Source organism: Neomonachus schauinslandi, chromosome 14, assembly GCF_002201575.2.
Source record: "Neomonachus schauinslandi chromosome 14, ASM220157v2, whole genome shotgun sequence".
In the NCBI taxonomy this organism is placed as follows: domain Eukaryota; kingdom Metazoa; phylum Chordata; class Mammalia; order Carnivora; family Phocidae; genus Neomonachus; species Neomonachus schauinslandi.
Genome location: NC_058416.1, coordinates 36,062,160 through 36,082,206, shown reverse-complemented (window position 1 = coordinate 36,082,206; position 20,047 = coordinate 36,062,160). Strand labels below are relative to the sequence as shown.

At 43.6% G+C, this 20,047-nt stretch overlaps 1 protein-coding gene across 3 annotated transcripts in view; it reads left to right on the top strand.

Moving 5' to 3' along the window:
• FHOD3 (formin homology 2 domain containing 3) overlaps positions 1-20,047 on the top strand; it is a 454,219-nt gene that overhangs the window by 261,492 nt on the left and 172,680 nt on the right. For all 3 annotated transcript variants that reach the window (XM_021686312.1, XM_021686311.1, XM_021686310.1), the window contains exons 6-7: positions 5,504-5,598; positions 19,620-19,731. In XM_021686312.1, coding sequence (XP_021541987.1) covers positions 5,504-5,598; positions 19,620-19,731 — 207 coding nt within the window. The remainder of the gene's footprint in view (positions 1-5,503; positions 5,599-19,619; positions 19,732-20,047) is intronic.

The following is a 20,047-nucleotide window of genomic DNA, read 5'->3' as shown; positions in this document are numbered from 1 at the left end:
AAAAACTTAAAATTTAGCAAAAAGTCACATACAGAATCTGTAAACTACAAAGCACTGATCAAAACAATCAGATAAATTAATAGACATGATAGTTCATGAATTAGAAGAGTCAGCATAGCCAAGATGTCAGTTCTTAAAGTTTACCTAGAGACTTCATGTATTTCTCATAGTACTTTCAGAAAGATTTTTTGTAGATTTAGACAAGCTGTTTCTAAAATTTATATGAAAAGGCCGAAGGACAGGAACAGCCCAAACAATTTTGAAAAAGAGTGAAATTGTAGGAATCATATTACCTGATTATAAGACTTACTCTAAAGCTACGTTATCAAGATAGTGTGTTATTGGCAAAGGGTTAGACAGACGAATGGAACAGAGTCCAGAAATAGACCCACACAGAGACAGTTGATTTTTTTTTTTTTTTTTGCCAATTTGCAAAAGCAATGAAATAAAAACAGAATAGTCTTTTCAAAAGGTGTTAGATCAAATGGACATCTGTATGGGAAAAAAAAATCTTCTAAACTTCACAATTTACACAGAGATTATCCTCAAATGGATCATATATTTAAAGAAATAAAACTACAAAATGTTTAGAGAAAAATACAGGAGAACATTTTTATGACTTGGCCTGAGGCAGAGGGTCTACTCCCCTACTTGGTGTCTTTGAGATTCTTTCGTGGTGTGCTTCTGTTCAGTAGATAAGGGATTGACTTCAGTGAGGTAGTTGAAATGACTAACATTTTTGAGCACTTACTCAGAGTCAGGCATTGTTCTAACTCAATCCCTACAACACCCCTGTGAAATGGATACTGCAATATGACTATCTCACTTTTCGGATGAGGAAACCGAAGCACAGATATTCTTAAGTATGCTTAGAGCAAAGTCCACCCGTGGCAGGACAGATGCTCTGGGCAGTCTGTTTTCAGACCTGGGCTATTACCCACCACTGTGTTCCGACAGTCTCCTCTTTCTCATCCTTTTGAAAATGCAGATCACTGCTTTTCATGGCTCCTATGACCCAGGCCCTCTCCTTTTTCTTTCTGTGTTTTATTCACCGGCCCACATTAGGTTGGTGGGGTTCAGAGATTGAATCAACGTGGTATTAACCCACTTAAATCTATTTAGCGCCCTCTTGTGTCTGCAGTGGATTTGACAGGAAGCCGTGCTTTCGCGTAAGGGCTAGGGGACAAAAGATCTAGTGGGAAAGTTTTGATCAAAATATGACAAATCAGGGCGCCTGGGTGGCTCAGTTGGTTAAGCGACTGCCTTCGGCTCAGGTCATGATCCTGGAGTCCCTGGATCGAGTCCCGCATCGGGCTCCCTGCTCAGCAAGGAACCTGCTTCTCCCTCTGACCCTCCCCCCTCTCATGTGCTCGCTCTCTCTCATTCTCTCTGTCTCAAATAAATAAATAAAAAAAATCTTAAAAAAAAAAAAATATGACAAATCAGTGTGATCAGAATCTTGAATTCCATTAGACATGAACTTTCTGGTGAGTTACCTCCAGTGGGATTTGTTAATAAAAATAGAATCTTGGAGGGAAGCTGGTCACAGAAAACTTACAGAAATTCCAGTTGGCTTTAAATCTCAGTTAGCAGCCTTTTGTAGAAGGTCCTTGGCCTTTTGGGCTTCTTTTAGCACTGAGGCCAGGCCCTGGGCAGTGAGGGTAAAGACCTCCATTCCCAGCTGTTCAGCCTTAGGGGCAGGGTCCTCTCAAAGGATGCATCTCCCCAAAGGCAGAAGAGTAGATGGCTTCCCCCATGCCTTTAGGCTAATTTAGAGGCAGGTGTTAAAATCTGCCTCTGGATTTGCTTCTTCAACAGTGGAACTAGAATGGGAAAAGGACAGAGGTGCACACTTCTCTTCCCTGGAGATTTGCCAGTTTGTTTTGAGTGGGAGAGGAGGAAAGAAGGGGGGATGGAAAAATGGGGTAGAATGTACTGAATTCTCAGAGCTATTCCTGAAGTGGGGGCTGTAGCTTCCCGAGGGAGGGAGGAGCACTTTGAGAGGGATGAGCTAGGAAAAAAATTCTGTAAACCAAGAAGAACACCTAACACTTTATATTATACAGTCTTATTTTGTTCCTTTTTATATATTTATTTACTTTTTTATTGTAGATATAATTGATGCCCATAATGGAAAAACAAAAATATATCCAAAGAGTAGATACCCAGCCATAAGCTTACTATTTCATGTGTTTTCCTTCCCTTCGATGCATGAAGACTTGAGTGTTTTATTGCATAATGTCATGTTTATAATTTTCTACTTTTTAATTATCAGGAACATTTAAAAAAAATTTTTTATTATGTTAATCACCATACATTACATCATTAGTTCTTGATGTAGTGTTCCATGATTCATTGTTTGTGCATAACACCCAGTGCTCCATGCAGAACGTGCCCTCCTCAATACCCATCACCAGGCTAACCCATCCTCCCACCCCCCTCCCCTCTAGAACCCTCAGTTTGTTTTTCAGAGTCCATCGTCTCTCATGGTTCGTCTACCCCTCCGATTTCCCCCGCTTCATTCTTCCCCTCCTGCTATCTTCTTCTTCTTCTTCTTCTTTTTTTTCTTCTTAACATATATTGCATTATTTGTTTCAGAGGTAGAGATCTGTGATTCAACAGTCTTGCACAATTCACAGCGCTCACCAAAGCACATACCCTCCCCAGTGTCCATCACCCAGCCACCCCATCCCTCCCACCCCACCCCCCACTCCAGCAACCCTCAGTTTGTTTCCTGCAATTAAGAATTCCTCATATCAGTGAGGTCATATGATACATGTCTTTCTCCGATTGACTTATTTTGCTCAGCATAACACCCTCCAGTTCCATCCACATCGTTGCAAATGGCAAGATCTCATTCCTTTTGATGGCTGCATAATATTCCATTGTATGTATGTATCCCACATCTTCTTTATCCATTCATCTGTCGATGGACATCTTGGCTCTTTCCACAGTTTGGCTATGGGTTAGGACATAACATATGTACTCATTTACCAAAGCTGAGTTCTAGAACTATGATAGATATTTAAGTCCTAGTTAATTTTAATATTACAGGTGACACTTCAGTGACTCTCTTTGCTGCCGCTTCATTTTTTTCCCCTGAGGGTTATTTCCTTAGGACAGATTCCTGAAATTGCCACGACAGGGAAGAGCTTAGGGAGGACTTTCAGGCTCCCAGTACTAACATAAAGGAGCCTGCCCACCCTGCACCTGGCTGCAGGTAGGCTCCCCCCTTGGTATCGATGGGGTTTTTAGAGTACATTCCTGTACTCTTCAGAACCTTGTTTTGGGGGGGTTTTTTGTTTGTTTTTTCTCTCAAGTGGGGCTAACAATACCCACTGCAGAGGGCTATTGTATTAATAATGCATATAAAATGCCCCCTCAGAGCATGGCACACAGTGGGCATTAAATAAATGGAAACAATTTAAAACAGTTACAGCACTAAGTAGCCTTGTTACAAGATTTGTATCCGTTTGCCTTGCCGCCCGTAATGCAATGTGTGAAGGTACTTGTTTAACTCTCTAGCATTTGATACCTAATTATTTTTTTAAAAATATTTTTGCTGATTTAACTGAAAATGCTACCTCATTATTGTTTTAATTTTTTTATTATAGTGATGACTGACAAATTTGTGTTATTGTAAACTAGCTTGTCATCTCTTATGAAATGCTTTTGACCTTTTCTCTTGGCATTTAGTATTTTCTTATCAATTTATGAATTACTTATACAATAAATTATCTAAACCTTTATCATATTTGCTGTCATGTCCTTTTAACTATTATATCTTTACATTAAACTTGGCTTTCTTTATATGTTCCACCTTTCTTATGAAGATGAGAAAGTGGTTGTAATTGTGATCTCTTCATAGTAAATTCTGTAGATGAATTTTTAATCAGGTCTCTATTTCTTGCAAATGGTGACAGTATTATGTATTCATTTCCAACCATCCTACATTTCATTAATTTTCATGTCTTTTAAATTTGCCTGAAATTCTATAACAGGGCTAAATAATCATGGGGATTGGTGGGCGTCATCTTTTAGTTTTCCTGATTTTTTTTTTTTTTAAAGATTTTATTTATTTATTCATGAGAGACAGAGAGAGAGAGGCAGAGGGAGAAGCAGGCTCCCAAGGAGCAGGGAGCCCAATGCGGGACTCGATCCCAGGACCCTGGGATCATGACCTGAGCCGAAGGCAGACGCTTAACCATCTGAGCCACCCAGGCGCCCAGTTTTCCTGATTTTAATAGGAGTATTTCCAGTGTTTCATCATTAAATAGAATATGAATCTGTTATTTTCAAAAATACAATGTTCAAGAAAATACTCAATTTTTTAAAATTTTGAGTTTTTGCATACTTAAGAGCATCATTTTTCTCAATGATTCTGTGGTTTTGTTTGATCTTTTGTTGGCTATTTTTTAACATCACATATATTTCTATGCATGCAGTTAGTGTCTACTCACTATTTTGTGCTTTACTATTTTCATTCAGCACCATTTTCCTATGACCTATGTATAAACGTGTGTGTGTAAGAAACAAAAGAATGGAAGAAGATAGATCCATATATTAAGAATGATTATCCTTAAATTATGGGATTATGAGTTATTTTCACTCTTCTATATTTTCCAATTTTCTGCAATGAGATGTCCTACTGTGACCAGGAAAAAAAGTGTTGCCTAAAAATGTCAATCCTGTGCCAATTAATTATGGGTGAAAGAAGATTTGGGAGGTCACGCATGATTTAAGGAAACTTATTCAGCATATGTAACTTCTGTTTGTTCATTATCTAGAATCCAAATGGCTTTTTTGTATTAAGGGAACTGAAAAATTAGAATTAATAATCTTTTTTTAAAAGGTAGTAAAATGACCTGTATTTTCTTTCTGGTGAATAAAGATAATATGTAGTGACTGTCTTTTCCTTAACTAGGAATTTGGGACTTGGTGTCTGACAAATGCTTTTTTTTCATGCTTTCTGACATTTTTTTAAATCTGAAAAGTCTTTTAAAGGAATTGCAAATAATAAAACATATATTTATCTCTTATCTAAAGGATTAAAATTGTATGAGCTCAGGATGGTCCCATAGCATCTGAGACCTGCCAGGTTGCTTTTTAAAAACTTGATTTTTCCTCTTGGCCCCAGTGGGAGGCCCCAACCCAGACACCGTCCGAGGGATATGGTTGCCCCGTCTGGGATTGCACACAGATATAGAAACATAAAAACATGCATTTATACATCAAGACACACAGAAGCAACAATCACTAGATTTGGTACCTTAATTGCATCTTCCAGACACCAGGAATAGCCCTTGCTTCCTCTGCTATGGTCAACGCTTTCTCTCTGAGATGAGATTCAGCTAATTTCAGAGCTCAGGAAATCTCTTCAGGTTTGGTTTGTGACACACCGTGTACTTAAAGTATGAAAATCTCAACCAACATTATGATCGCTGAAGATTACATGTACATATAAAGCCATAATGTCTCCTCCTTTTTCTCTTCTCTTCTGTAGCTTTGGGCCAGATTATGTTGTATGTGGATGGGATGAATGGAGTAATAAACCACAATGAAACCATTCAGTGGCTATACACGCTCATTGGGTCAAAGGTAAGAGAAGGTTATAGTTGAACGTTTTATTCAGTTTGCATGTCATACACCTTTTTTTTGATTCTCCTCTCTGAGATGGTTTTGCAGACAGAAATTCTGTTGAGCTTGGTTCCAAGCCGTGTAACAGTACAAGCGAGGACTACTATTTTATAGATATAAAAATACACTCAAATTGCAAAAAGCTTTTGAATTTTTAACGCATTTTATGTTTTCTTCTTTTAAGCTTTAATCAGATGCTTTTGGCACCTCTGGTTTTTAATGCTTAATTAAAAGATGTACCATGCATACAGTATCGATCTTAGCTGCTCTGTTTCATCTTCATGTATGTTCAGTTACTTAAGGACATACTTTTGTGTTGTACATATGTCTATGCTTATTCCTATATGTAGTTAAAGGAATGTGAGACCACCTTTCAACTCTGCCATCAGTTAGAAAACTAACTAACATTGAGTAAAGATTGACCAGGCACCAGAGACCATAGTAGGTGCTTTACAAGCATTATCTCCTTTAATCCACAGAAGGCTGTGATAAGATAAATAATGTTACCCCATCTCATAAGTTGAGAAAGTAGTGCTTCGTTAGGAGAACACTCTCATTTCCCCCGTGGATCTTGGCACGTGGTGACTTTATCCAGGCATGACGTGGCGTGAGACCCCCGCCTTCTGGAAACGCTCCGCTAAGGAAACAGATCTACCCATCACTTGAGGTGTACCGGAAGCTGGGCAAGGCTCTGGTGTGTTCCTCCCTGGGTCCTCACATGGGAGACCCATTTGGAGGGGGCCGGATTGAGGAGGAGTGAGGAGGGGTCCTGTCTTGAGCAGGTGCAAATGAACCCAGGCTGGAGTGTGGTCAGATTTGGGGTGAGGGTGGGTGGGGCATCGTGGAGGAGATCTAAGTGACTGTCATGGGCAACAGGGTCAGGCGGAGTGGCATCTAGAGGGCCTGGATGGGCGACTTGAACCTGGCTTACACAGGTCACAGAATCAACATAACATTCTGGGGGTCCCTGGAGAGCATGTGGTCAGCCCAAACTGTTCCCCATCCCCGTACTTGCTCCCACACCCACTTTGGAGAGCCTATCAAGGCTGGTGTGCACTAGCCTCTAGCTCAACCTCTCCTGTTACCTGCTTCCCGAAGACTCTGCTGTACCTCAGGAGTGAGGGCTCAGCCCTGATTTGACTTTGGAGAACAGATCCCGTTTGGGGTTTATGGTCCTCACAGACTTCCAGAGTCTTGTGATGGCGCCCTTGTGTTGTGGGAGGGGACTTTTCTCTGTGACTGGCGCTGATATTCAGGACTCCTTGGGTCCCAGATCCGTGGTTAACCCTTACATCTCCCTCTCAGGTTTCCTTTTCCTCATATTACTGATGATAGATTCCCCCCCACCCCAATTCATAATAGAACTAGCCATGGTTTCTCTCAGAAGACTGACAATCTTTTCTTCTCTCTCTTTTTTGTGTTTGGCTTTGTTTTCTATGGAAAATGGAAATGACTGTTTACAAACTGCTGTGGGTGACCTTAGATGCTGAATGTAATGCTGGCTTTGCCGAGTTGATTTAGCCAGGCTGAGGGAAGATTTATATCACCTATCCTGTTTCAGTGTTTTCTGTTCTTTCCTCTTGCTGGGAGCCTTCCCCAACCTTCACGTTCATTTGGAAGCTGCTCCCTTCCCAAGGCTCTCTGGATGGTCTCGAGGACCCCACAGTCTAGGGAGATGGAAGGAGATTCTGCAGTAGAGATGGACTTCTGGCAAATGTTGTAGATGAATAAAGAAATCTTTGGGGGCACCTGGGTGGCTCAGTTGGTTAAGTGTCTGACTCCTGATTTCAGATCTTGTGGTTGTGAGATCGAGGCCCGCGTTGGGCTCTGTGCTGGGCATGGAGCCTGCTTAAGATTCTCTCTCCCATTCCTGCTGCCCCTCCCCTCCCCCTACCTCAGAAAAAAAAATCTTTGTAGCTTTATTACAGCTGTGATGAAACACCAATAGCCAGCGCTATTTCTAAAAGGAAGTAAAATCTAACATACTTACGGTAGGAAACATGACAGTCTTTTAGCTCATCAGCAGGAAGGGCACAGAGTGCAGGCAAAATCTAGGTGGTGGGACCGAAGGAAGGGAAGGAGGATACAGACGGAAAGGCACAAAGAAAGAGGGGGAGATGGAGAAAAGTGAGAGGAGAGACCCCAGGGGAGGAAAAGAAAGAGAAAAAGGAAACAGACCGAACAGGGATCATTTCTCTGCTCAGTACATGGGAGAGGGCTCAGAGTCTAATATGTTTCAACACATCCTGCCGATGTTTCTTGGGATTCATTCTTGTAAGGAAAGCAATGGAAAGGGCACCTTCTGGGGCGCCTGGGTGGCTCAGGCAGTTAAGTGTCTGCCTTTGGCTCAGGTCATGATCCCAGGGTCCTGGCATCGAGCCCCACATCAGGTTCTCTGTTCAGTGGAGAGCCTGCTTCTCCCTCTGCCTCTGCCTGCTGCTCTGCCCGCTTGTGCTCTCTCTCTCTCAAATAAATAATAAAATAAAATCTTTAAAAAAGGAACCTCCTTATTGCATTTCTGAATAACATGGAGAAATCATAAAATTAAAAGTTTTCAAGAATGAGTGTGTAGGAATTCTGCCTCCCCAGCCTCCTTTCCCTGTCCAGCACACAAATATTTGTGACCTTGGGCATCTCTCCCTGGGGTCTCTGTCTAGGGTGGAGCGATCTCTTCCTTCCCATCTGTGGATTCAGTGCTTTTTTTTCCCTCCATCTCTCATTTCCCAAAGGAGGGTCCATAATAGTCTCCAGCTTCTGTGCTCGATCCTGAGCTGGTCACTATGAGGGCGAGAAAATAGAGCCATCAGTCAGCCTGAGCCTCGGAGCTTACAGTGTTGTGAGAGGGGACTGTGGGTGACACCTGCTGCCCATGTCCACTTACTGTGCTGTCAGGTAAAGGTCTCGCTCTGTTCTCCATGGTGTGCTTGGTTCCGGGCTAGTGGCCATAAGTCAACAGTGGCAGCACCCCCCCAAACTGTTGTTTGGTGTAGTTCTCATGAGATCTCCTCTTACTTGCAAAACCAGTAACGGTGGCCCCTGACATCCCCCCCCGCCCCCAGGGCCGTGACAGGATGGTGAGGATCTGCAGAAAGCATGGCTGCACCGACCTGAAACTCATAGGTCTTTTTTTTTTTTTTTAAGATTTTATTTATCTATTTGACAGAGAGAGACACAGCAAGAGAGGGAACACAAGCAGGGGGAGTGGGAGAGGGAGAAGCAGGCTTCCTGCTGAGCAGGGAGCCCGATGCAGGGCTCGATCCCAGGACTCTGGGATCATGACCTGAGCCGAAGGCAGACGCTTAAAGACTGAGCCACCCAGGTGCCCCTGAAACCCATAGGTCTTTTTTTTTTTTTTTTAAAGATTTTATTTATTTATTTGAGACAGAGAGAATGAGATACAGAGAGCATGAGAGGGAGGAGGGTCAGAGGGAGAAGCAGACTCCCTGCCGAGCAGGGAGCCCGATGCGGGACTCGATCCAGGGACTCCAGGATCATGACCTGAGCCGAAGGCAGTTGCTTAACCAACTGAGCCACCCAGGCGCCCCCCATAGGTCTTAAGAAGGAAGCCTGGGTCCCCTCCTTACACATAGGTTTTCCCCATTCACATTAAGAAATCAGGAAAGCCAGAGGTCCTAGGGATTTCTTTTGACTAAGAGTCCGATTTCTCAGAACCTAGAAGATTTACCTTAAAATCCTGTTCTTTCTGCCTTAAACAGGCACAGAGTTGATACATGAAATCTTGGGTTAGAGAAAGCTTGTCATTCTGTTTTCATAATTTTTCATTTTCCTTCCATGAAAGGCAACAAGATGTGATTTTGCAGCCTGCCAGAGGGTCATTATGCAATGCATATTTGCAGATATTTGAGACTCCTAGCCAGAGGAGAAAATGATGCATTTGCAGCCAAATAATCACTTTTTAAAAGAAAGAAAAAAAAAGTGTTTCATTTTATTTACAAAAGCCCATCTTTAAACTCCCCAGTCAGAGGTAAGAAGCAGATGCTCATCCCATGACTTCTCACACAGCATGGATTTTTTGCTCTTCATACATCTGGAAGTCTAATTAATTGGGGTGAAATGATTCGGCTTGTGCAGCCTGGCCTTTCATCACTCTAACACACGAAGTCTGTCTCTCTGTATGGATCCCCTTCTGGTCAATCGGGGAGGCCCCAGGGCCCCCACCTCCTGTGGGTTCTCCAGGGATGCCTCCGGATGCAGTCACGGAATCTGCACTCTCTGGATGGCTGTCCACCTTGGCTCACCCTGCTGTCTCCATTTTTCCGTCAGCCCCATGGAATCTAATTTTTCTCAGCTGTGCCCCAGGGTGCTGATCACAGATCTCTAGGCTTCTTCTTGCTGGGTGGGGACAGGCATGCTTGCACACTACCGAAACTGTAAGGTGGTGATACCTAGGCACAAGTTGCTATGGAAACAGAATCATGGAAACATGGGGATATTTTGAGGAAAAGCCTCGTAGGTTTGGGGTTCTGGATATGGATACATAAAAGCGGGAATCAAAGATAGGGTCACAGTGTTGAGTCAGGGCAGCCAGGAATCCGGTATAGCCTCTGGCAGGAATGAAGAAGTAGGATATTGGGATTCATTGGCAGGAGAACTTCGGCACCTTGGTTTTGAGGTGAAGGTCGTGTCCACAAGGAGGGCTAAGCCAGGGCATCCATGTTCTCAGTTGCTCCAGGAAGAGGAGAGGAGATTCAGGGAGCTCTTTGGTCTCGGGTCATTGGCATGTCACTGCTGTGTGATCCGTACAGATGCCCCACGTGGGAGTGAGAGCTGAGGCTCTTTTTGAGTCACAGAATATAAAACAGAACCCTGGCCTTGAAGAGATGGCAAAGTCTTGTTCAAGATGTTCCTTATATTCACCAGCCACCTTCCTGATCCTTCTAGAGGCAGAGGGAGCACCATTGCTGGACCCTGGAATCGGCGGGAAGCCTGCCTTCCTGGGACCTGCGTCCACCTCTCTGATATTAAGCACACTATGCACTGCTTGCTGTTTGGAGCAACACACCCTCACTTCCCCCCGGAAGCTCTTTGAGTATTTAAAGGCCATCAAACATATCATCCTGTCCAAGCTAAACTTGATGGCTTCCACAGAAAGTCCTTGGCGACATCACTTGCAGTTCCTCAGCATCCTGCAGACAGTGTCCTCCTTCCACAAATCCCACTTTGGATTCATTAGGTTTTGCAGCAGCTGCCCTGGGAGCTGGCGCACATCAGACTGATAATGTACGAAACCTCCCAGGGGTTGGGTTGGTTGGTTTATTACACAGCCATTTTGCTAGTTTCTTCTACTCTGTATCTCCGTGATTGATTTACACCTAAATGCAGGGCTTTGCATTTGTTCCCATTGGTATCAGGTCAGAGTTCTGGCCTCAAGATTAGTTTGCATTTTGCTTTGGCCATTCATCACGTTAACTGTTAATTCTAGTTTTATTTAATATAAATTTAATAAGCAGAGCTTCTTTGTCATTAACCAAAATGTCGATATAGGCAAGGAATGCTTAAGCCGATGAATGAAGCTTGCAGGTTGACACTCATCAGTCATTTTAAGGCCGTTTTGGTGCAGTTAGTGGGAAGGCACCCACCTCTGATCATATTCTAGCCTCATTTCTTCATTGAGTTCTAAGGCCAAAGTCAAGGTATGCTGCATCTGCTGTTAAGTGCGGAGCTCTGAGACCAAATACACTTGTGTGATCCTTTGGGTGGATTATTTTTTCATCTATAGAATGGGGATAATAATCTATAAAATGGGAATGAAAGTAATAGTGGAGAATATGTAAAACACTGATTATCGTAGCTGCACATAAGTGCCCAGTGTTGTGAGCTAACCTCACTTTTCCTAAAACTTCTACCAACTTCCTGTTTAAAAAAGGGAGATATGCTCAGCTTGCCAAAACCTGCTCACCTGAAAACTGCTGGTCCCAGGTGTTTCCTTCTCTTTTCTAAGTGCTTATAAGACATTCATCCAGAAAGCCTTTGGAGCATATTGCCAGGGATCAATAGAGGGTTTAATAAAGTGTGGGATATCAATTTTCCATTTCATCGGTAATCCTTTTTCTGAAAATGGGGACATTAACTTTGCATTCTTTGAGGTGCCTGTGTTGTAAAAATCTCAGAACGACAAATATTATGCTCACTTATTCTTATTAGTATCATGAGGGATCATATTAATTAACATGTTCAAATGTAGAAACTGAAATAGAGTTGCCATGTTGAGAAGACATTATCTGAATTCCTGTTCTCACTCTAGGGGAACATCCTATGTACCATTGTTTGAGGTACATAATTTTCCAAGGTTTTTAATGTCTGCATCTTTGGATCCTCACTTGAGGAAATGGTGATTGTGTGCCTTCATTAGAATCATTTTACCTTCAGTAGGATGCTTGTTAAGATGTTCTTGCATCTAACTTCTGTCCAGGAAGGGAAAGTTTTAGGCTTTAAAATGTTGCATAAAGATATGCTTTGCATGGTTAAAACTGATTCACTCTCTTTTCCTCTGTTGCATTGTGGGCAATTTCTGTTGACTTATCAAGTTACCTGATTCTTTGCCCAGCTATTCGAGTCTTCCTGATGAACTTGTGAAATACATTCTTCATCTCTTTTACAATGCTTTTTATTTCTAACATTTCCATCTGACCCTTTCTAGTTTCCCTTCCCTGAAATTTCTCATCTGTTCATGCACATTGTCCACCTTTTCCACCAGAGTTAACATACTGATCATTGTGAATTATAGAATTGCAACATTGAGTTAAATCTGGTTCTGTTGATTGCTTAGTTTCTTGATAACAGGGGTGGGGACTTGGGGTTTTTAAAACTTTCACTGATTTTTTTTATGATCAAAAGAGTAATATTCTCTTTGCATAAAACTTTAGAAATACAAAAAAAGTCAAAATCACCTGAAATACTTCTATATGGATTTAAACATTAACATTGTACATTTTCCTCTCATCTTTGGAATCTTTCTTACATAGTTAACTCTATATTACAAGCATTTTCCTGTGTTATTACAGTAAAACATTAAAACCTATGTAATAGTCATAGAAATGAACTGTAATTCATTTGGCTTTTCTCATATTAATAGAATTGTTTCGATTTAAAGAGCTTTGTTACTAACTTCATAAAAACATAGCAAATGAGGTGGTGTTTGAATATTTTTCCCTATTTTCAGTGTTTCATTTTTAAGATTTAAAAAATTATGCAAGTTTTAATGGCATGTTCAAGTAATATTTGTGTTAAAGGGATGGTGGGTACAAAGGGTTATCACTGTCTTGATGGTTACTTGGCTATATACAGCCAGAAAACGAATTCTCACCCGTGTGATTGCTTGGACGCCCCATATGAGGATAATCTCAGTGGAAGAAAAAAAAAAGAAGAAATAGTTTCACTCGTTATTATTTTAGGAAGATGTCAAGGGGAGAGACCAGAGATTTGAGCCAGACCTTATGGGAGCTGGTATGCTGAGAGGACCCTATGGTCCAGAATGGGTCTCCAGCTTCAGGGCTGGACAGCAACTTCTTCAATCCACTCTGAGATGATCCGCTTCAGGGAGCTGATTTGTGGTAGGAACCATAACTCTCAAGAGGCTTGTTGATAAACAGAATAGTAGCTTCCTAGTTTACATAGGCAAGATCCCTATGAAACAGGAGCAGGGGGTGGGGCTTTGACCCTTCTGCCCTGTTCACATTTTCAATTAATATTCACCATTCCTCAGGCTTAGTTGTCCTCTGTTGCGTTTCCAGGGCTGATTATTTGCTTAGGAAAATTCTTTAACCTTGGTTATAGCTCACAAGAGCGTATTTGTCTCATTTCCCCAAGGCTTAAGTTTTTGCATCAGAAGGAAAGATGGGGCTCCCCATAGTACAGTAGAAAGAGTCAGATTGGCCTTTGTGTTTTCCTTTGACTTTCTTCAGAAATGAGTCATGTGACAAGTTGGGTAGCCTTCTAGAACACGAGACTTTGCATCTGAGAATGGGGATGTCACTAACTGGACAAGGATCCAACCCTGTTGATTTCTCGCCTTCATTTTGTAAATATTACCCGGGTGTTCTTTAAGGCAGTATTTTAGTGCCGAGTTTTTGCTGTTCCTTAGTTAATAATAACAGAGTGGATCTGTGTTACCTGTTATCATCCAACTCCTCATAATTACATGGAATATCCTAAAGGAAAGTTAGCAAAGTGGGTATCTTCTGGCCTTGCCCACTTTTATCCATTGTTCTCTAAAGAAAACCTCTTGCTGAACCCCAGAATTTTATCTCAATGGAAAGAAAATGTTCATCTGTAGCATTTTTAAAATTGATATTTAAGTATTTCTGAATACTCTGCTGTATGTTCCATCCTGCAAGATTTCCTCTCCACTAACTAGGAAATCCTTAAGTGGTTCCCAGACTCACACTTGGCTACTACATGAATCACAAATATAGTTTGGTTCCCTTTTTGTGAATTCCATTAGGTCATAAGCAGGTCGGCCATCAGGCCCTGAGGCCATAGCTCATGGCTTTGGTGCAGGTCACTTCCTGTCCTGGCAGGTGTGCCAACCCTGGTCTCCATGCATCTCCCCCCACCCCATGCCAGATACCTGCAAAGCCATAGCCCAGAGTTCTGTACTCAGGTCATCTGTTTGGGCCCACACTTGATTTCTGACCAGACCCATCTCATTTTGCAGACAGTATCTTAAAATGGGATACCTCAAACCCTGAGGTATCTGTTGGACTGTTTGATAAGCAGTTACAAATGCTTTAGGGCCCGTTCTGAGCTGCTTGCTCAGGAATTCTGAGCTTAAGGGTATGTCATTGAAATAAAGCGTTAAAATGAGAAGGTCTTAAAAGTAACTGTCTTTAGTCACTTGGCTCTTTGTTGTTGTTAAAATACTCAGTATATTGTTAGTTCTGGTAAGCTGGTAAACAGTGTGGCAAAGCTTTATAAGTCAGTTACCTTACCAATTTCTAATTCAGCTTTAATAACCAGAATCCACTTCTAGAACATATATTTATGCTTTTTTAGTGGAAAATGAAACAAATAGAATGAAGCATGTTTTTCTAACTTCCTTTGTAATTTAAATCCTGAGGTTTGGAAATTGTTTTCTTTTTATGGTTGTTGAGTTTTTAGAAGAGTAGGAATTTGGAGATTTTTTTTGGAATACTTTTATTTCTACTTAATAAGCAGCATATTTGACCTTCTAAGTATAGTTCTTGTGTTTCTCTAAGTACAATAAAACATGAAGGCAGTTCCAGTTTGCTCTAATGTGCAAGATTATTGAGAAACTGGCTTTTATTCCTTTTCCATACATCTGGTACTTGCATTTTATCTAAAACCCAGATACCGGGTTCTGTACCACTGACACCATGCTCTTTCTGTGGGTTGGCCCAGAAAAGAAAAAAAAAAAAGGCAAAGTGCTATGTTGATGGTATCCTGCCACCCCTCCCTCAGCCTCAGCCTCCCTGGCATGGAGGCCACATTGGATCCCCAAGTTGTTTATGGAATCTGGAGGCTCAATCCCTGGACCGAGGCTTGACCCGACAAACATTACATCCCTCCGTCAAAAGGCATCTCTGTTCCTCTGAAGGCTGATGGCCTCTCTTTTATGCTGAGTAAGAATGGAGTGCAAAATGATAGTTGAAGCAGAAAGTAAAGCTCAGCCCAGTGGCCCCCAAAGCGTGCTAAATACTTAAGAGAAACACAATTCACAGCTGGCTGCGTGTTCTTGTCCTTCCCTCATAACAAAGGGGTGGTCTCAGAGTCCTGTTAAATACTGTGATTTAGCTACATGGTTTAAAGCAATATAAAGCATAATTTATTATAATGGACTAGTGTTAAAATAGAATACTAGTATTCCCTAGAATGTAATTATATAAAAGGCAGGGAACGTGTAGCTCAAGGGCTGACTCTAGACCCCCGGCGTGTTTCCTCTAGCCCTAAGGAAGTGGGATTATTTGTGGGAGCATGAACCCAAAGGCTGTCACCCAGCTTTTCTCTTCCATGGAAACCCACAGGCAGCTGGATCAGCTCCAAGCCGTTTCTATTGACTCTCCCTCCCCACTGTCAGGGCTATCTTCTGGCAAGTGCTCTCTGTCCTCAGCAACCTGGCTCTGAGGTCTTCTAGTACAGAGAACACTCAGTTGTGGAGTGTGGAGGTATTCTCAGTCCTCTCTCAGCAGCGAGACGACCATGTCTGTGAAGTCAGGACCATGGCTTTGTTATCCCCTCACAGAACCCTGTTGGGTGCTGTGCATCTGGAAAGCCCTCGATCTTGTTGAAAGAAGCAGCACAGCCTCTTGGGATGGGAGGGACCTTAAACGGGGTCAGCCATTGCACCACCATCCAGGTTCAGTATTTCTTCTGCAGTGGCCTTAGCAGGTGGTCACTCAGAAGTCTCCAGATGTGAGGAATTTGCCCACTTGGCTTTGCACCACTGCTTCTGAGACTGACTCCTTTTTGCCCTGTACTTCTTTATGACTGGTCGCTCTCCCTTCTCATGAGATTGATGTACTTTCAGAACAAGAATCAATTCTTACTGACTTTCCTTGGTGTAGACAGATGGGCGTATGTTTGAGCCTGTAAATCATTGCAGTGAAACCTGTCATCAGAACATGAGGCAGCACCAGGCAGAGCTGAAAATCCAACAGTTCACATGGGAGGGACACTGCCTTGTCCCCTGGAGGAGCCTTCAGCGGTGGAGCCGGGCTGTGGTGTGTGTGCTGGCCCCCGTGTAGCTTGCCCCCAGCTCCCTCATTTGTGGTCCTTGCTCTTGCTGCCACACCGTGCCTGCGTCTCTGGTCTTTTGCTGTCCTGTGGTTTGTCCCTTCCCGGTGGACATGGGCTGGCAACCTCCTTTGCCCTTCCTGTTAGAATGTGTCTCAGATCAGTGCAGTGGCACCAAGGGTGGATTTTTAAGAGCTTTGTGATGAGCAGCATGTTTAGACTTGGAGGAATGGGTGTGTGGCCTCTGCTGTGGCTGTTCCAAGGCTTTGGAGGGTTTTGACTGCATTCCAGATACTTGTGGGCATCAAATTAAATGATTTCTGGATAAATCAGGGTTGATGTAGAAACCTTCTAAAGTAATGTGCTTTTATTACTTTCAAGTCTCTACAGTAATGCTAATAAGGTATTTCTGGGGAGGAGTCCTGCTGGACATACTTGGTGATTAGTTAGGACATGCTTGCAATTAGTACCATGCATTTCCATAAATTCACATTCTGCCCTTTTCTCTAAAGTAGTTTAACTATTGAACATGTTTGTTAATTTCACATAGTAAGGCTTCTAAACACACATAAATGTAAACTTAGGCTCAATAGAAGCCTAAAATCATGAATCAGAAGAGTTTGGGATTTTTTTTTTTTTTAATAAAAATACAATGCCAAAAGAGCTCCAAACAGCCTTTACAACAAAGGAGAAGCAGACATGAATAGACATGTTGAGACCAATAAAAAAAAGACTTTGCTAGAAAACCATGGATTTGTTTTTTTTTAAATTAGCCTCATGAGGGAGAATGGCTAGGGGGTTCTGGGTCCCTGGGACTGTGTTGCCCAAGATCTTGTGACCACAGAGATGCTCAGGAAGAACCTTAATGAGAGGGGCACAAGGCCCCCCCCCCCCCACTGAGACCAGCTCATGGGAGGAGTGGGGTGGGCACCAGCCAGGATCTTGTCCAGGAAGGCACTGAGAAGGCTTAATCTACTTAATAATAGTCCTCCCACTGAGGAAGTTGCCTGGGCTTGCTAGGTTGTTTTATTTACTTGAAGAACTGTCTACAGTTCCAAACATACAAAGATAGAGCAGTTCATTATGCCTTGCCTTCCCCTTCTGCCCCCAACCTTGTGGTTGAAAAAAATACTCTGGAATTCAGTCTGTTCCTAGTATGGGAGCAGAGGACTGAATGCAGGACTCAAGTTATACAGGTAAAAACCCTCTAAAGAGTTTAGAGCCCTCTAAAGAATTCCATTTTCAGGGCGGTAAGGACATAACGGTGAGGACGGAAGCCCAACGCACTGCTTGTCCTCAGTATGATTGTGGAGGGGCCCCGGTGAGAAAAGTGCAGGGTGACCCCACTGGCCCCTTAGTGTGTGGCGGGACCTTGTGCTGACATGGGGAGTGGAGGGAACAGGCTGGGATGGTAGGTGGGATGGAATGAGCCCATGTGAGATCAAGGGTTCTCTTCTGGCCACCTGAATTTGAGGTGCTTGTTAGCATATGAGTAGCAATGTCAGGGGTCAGGTGGGTGTCAGAGCCCAGGAGTTTGGTCAGGCCTGGGGTGCAACAGTTAGCATTGAGTCATAGATAGAATTTAAAACCAAGAGACTGGATGGACTTACCTAGAGAGAGTGTGTGGTAAGAGAAGGAAAAAATGCAGCAGTGAACTCTAAGGCCTTCCCCCACCTAAAGGTTGAGTACCCTAGAAGGAGCCAGCAAAGAAGTGGCCGCTCAGGTCGGAGAATGGGGTCAACCATAGTGACAGGGAACTGTTCTTGGAGGGAGCAATTGTGTCATGTGCTGTTGGGGGTTGCAGTGAGCAGAGAAGCAACCATTGGATTTGACAACATGGAGGCCATTGACAACCCTAACAGGAGAAATTTAATTTGCATGATGGTGATAGAAGCCCTATCAGATTGGGTTGAAGAGTCCGTGGGAAGTGAGGAAGTAGAGGTAGGGAGTGTGGCAATCCTTTTGAGAAGTCTTCCTATAAAGGGGAGCTGAGAACCAAGGCACTGGCTGGAGAGAGATGTGGAGTCAAGGAGAAGAGAGTTTACTAGGGAAGTTTGCCAGAGGAAAAAGGGCAAGGGGGTCGAGGTGTTCGCATGACTTTGGGGAAATGACTTGATATGGGTGATGTTTTGATACTATTCACAGTGGGGTGCACGATGCTCCAAGTTCCTTGTGAAATCTACATGTGTCCCTAGTATTTTGATGTGAGCTCTTGCCTCCGGGAGGGCCTGGGTCTTCCTTGGGCTGCAAATGGAGAACCTGGAGCTGATTCTGCATAACCAAGGTGATGGAGTCAAGGGGTCGTGCATTGACTGGTCATTAACTGATTCATTCATTCAGTGAGCAAACATCGCAGAGCTCATTCCATGCCAAATGCAGTTCTGGGTCCTGCAGACAGGACACGATGCAGATCAGCCCCCCTCCCCTTGGAAGTGTTACTGTCTATGGGGGCAGGGCATTGCCAAGCAAATGGCTGGGGCTGGGATGGTAGCCCAGAGCAGGCTCCTTATTTCTTAGATGCATGATTTGAACCCATTTCCAGGAGAGAGTTGGTGGGTGAGTTCCTTTAGAAGGGGGTTCTTGGAAGGCGGGACTCAGGGAAGGGAGACTATGGGTAATGAGTTGCAGCAGCAGCACCTGGGGGGATGGGGCAGGAGGTGACCTGAAAACCCCCCCTACACAGGTAGCCCCCAGGGCTGGCGAAGCTTCAGCTGGGAGGCTTGGGAATTTCTCTGGGTGGGTAACCTGTGGCCTGTGTGACGGAAGGCCCCTGGGCTATGGGTGGCTCCTCACAAAGGCTGTGTCCTGGGCCCAGCAGGACGGGGCTTGGTTCAGATTCCTGCTTGCCTCAGCTCAGTGGTGTGGCTTTGGGCAAGTCCTTTACCTTGCTGTGCTTGCTTCCTTACTGGAAAAACGAGACTTGTGATGGTTCCTACCTCATAGTGCTCTAGTCTGGATAAAATGAAGCAACCGACGTGGCAAGTGCTACCTTGTTTGTTGAGAGATGACAGGGTGTGAGCTCTGGAGCCAGAGGCCCTGGGTTCAAAATCTGGTTCTATTTCTGGCTGTGGGCGGGATAGTTGGAGCCTCAGCTTCCTGATCTGTGCAATGAAGATAATACTAATTCCTGCTTCTGAGGCATCCGGCAAAGGAATCTGTGTACTCACGGAGAAGAGTTCCCCAGGCCAAAGCAAGCATGGGGGCCAGCCTGCCTTCAGGTGCACGCAGACCGTCCACAGCTGCATGATGCTTTTCTCTTTTCTGGGTAGTTCCGGCTGGTGGTGAAGACAGCCCTGAAGCTGCTGCTCGTCTTTGTGGAGTACTCCGAATCAAATGCACCTCTTCTGATCCAGGCTGTCTCTGCTGTGGACACAAAAAGGGGTAAGCGGTCCGCACCCACTATTACAGCAAGGTGGACATGTCAGCTGGAGGGGGGCTCCCGTTTTTAACACGTTCGAAACAGAATTGAGAATGAACAGAATTCCCTTTGTGCAGACTCCCTGCTGTTGGAAACTTATTTTTTAGAATTGTAAGTACACAAAGATCAGGGATGGAACATGGTTTAACAGTGCAAAGAACAGGGGCGCCCGGGTGGCTCAGTTGTTAAGTGTCTGCCTTCGGCTCAGGTCATGATCTCAGGGTCCTGGGATCGAGCCTCGCATCGGGCTCCCTGCTCAGCGGGGAGCCTGCTTCTCCC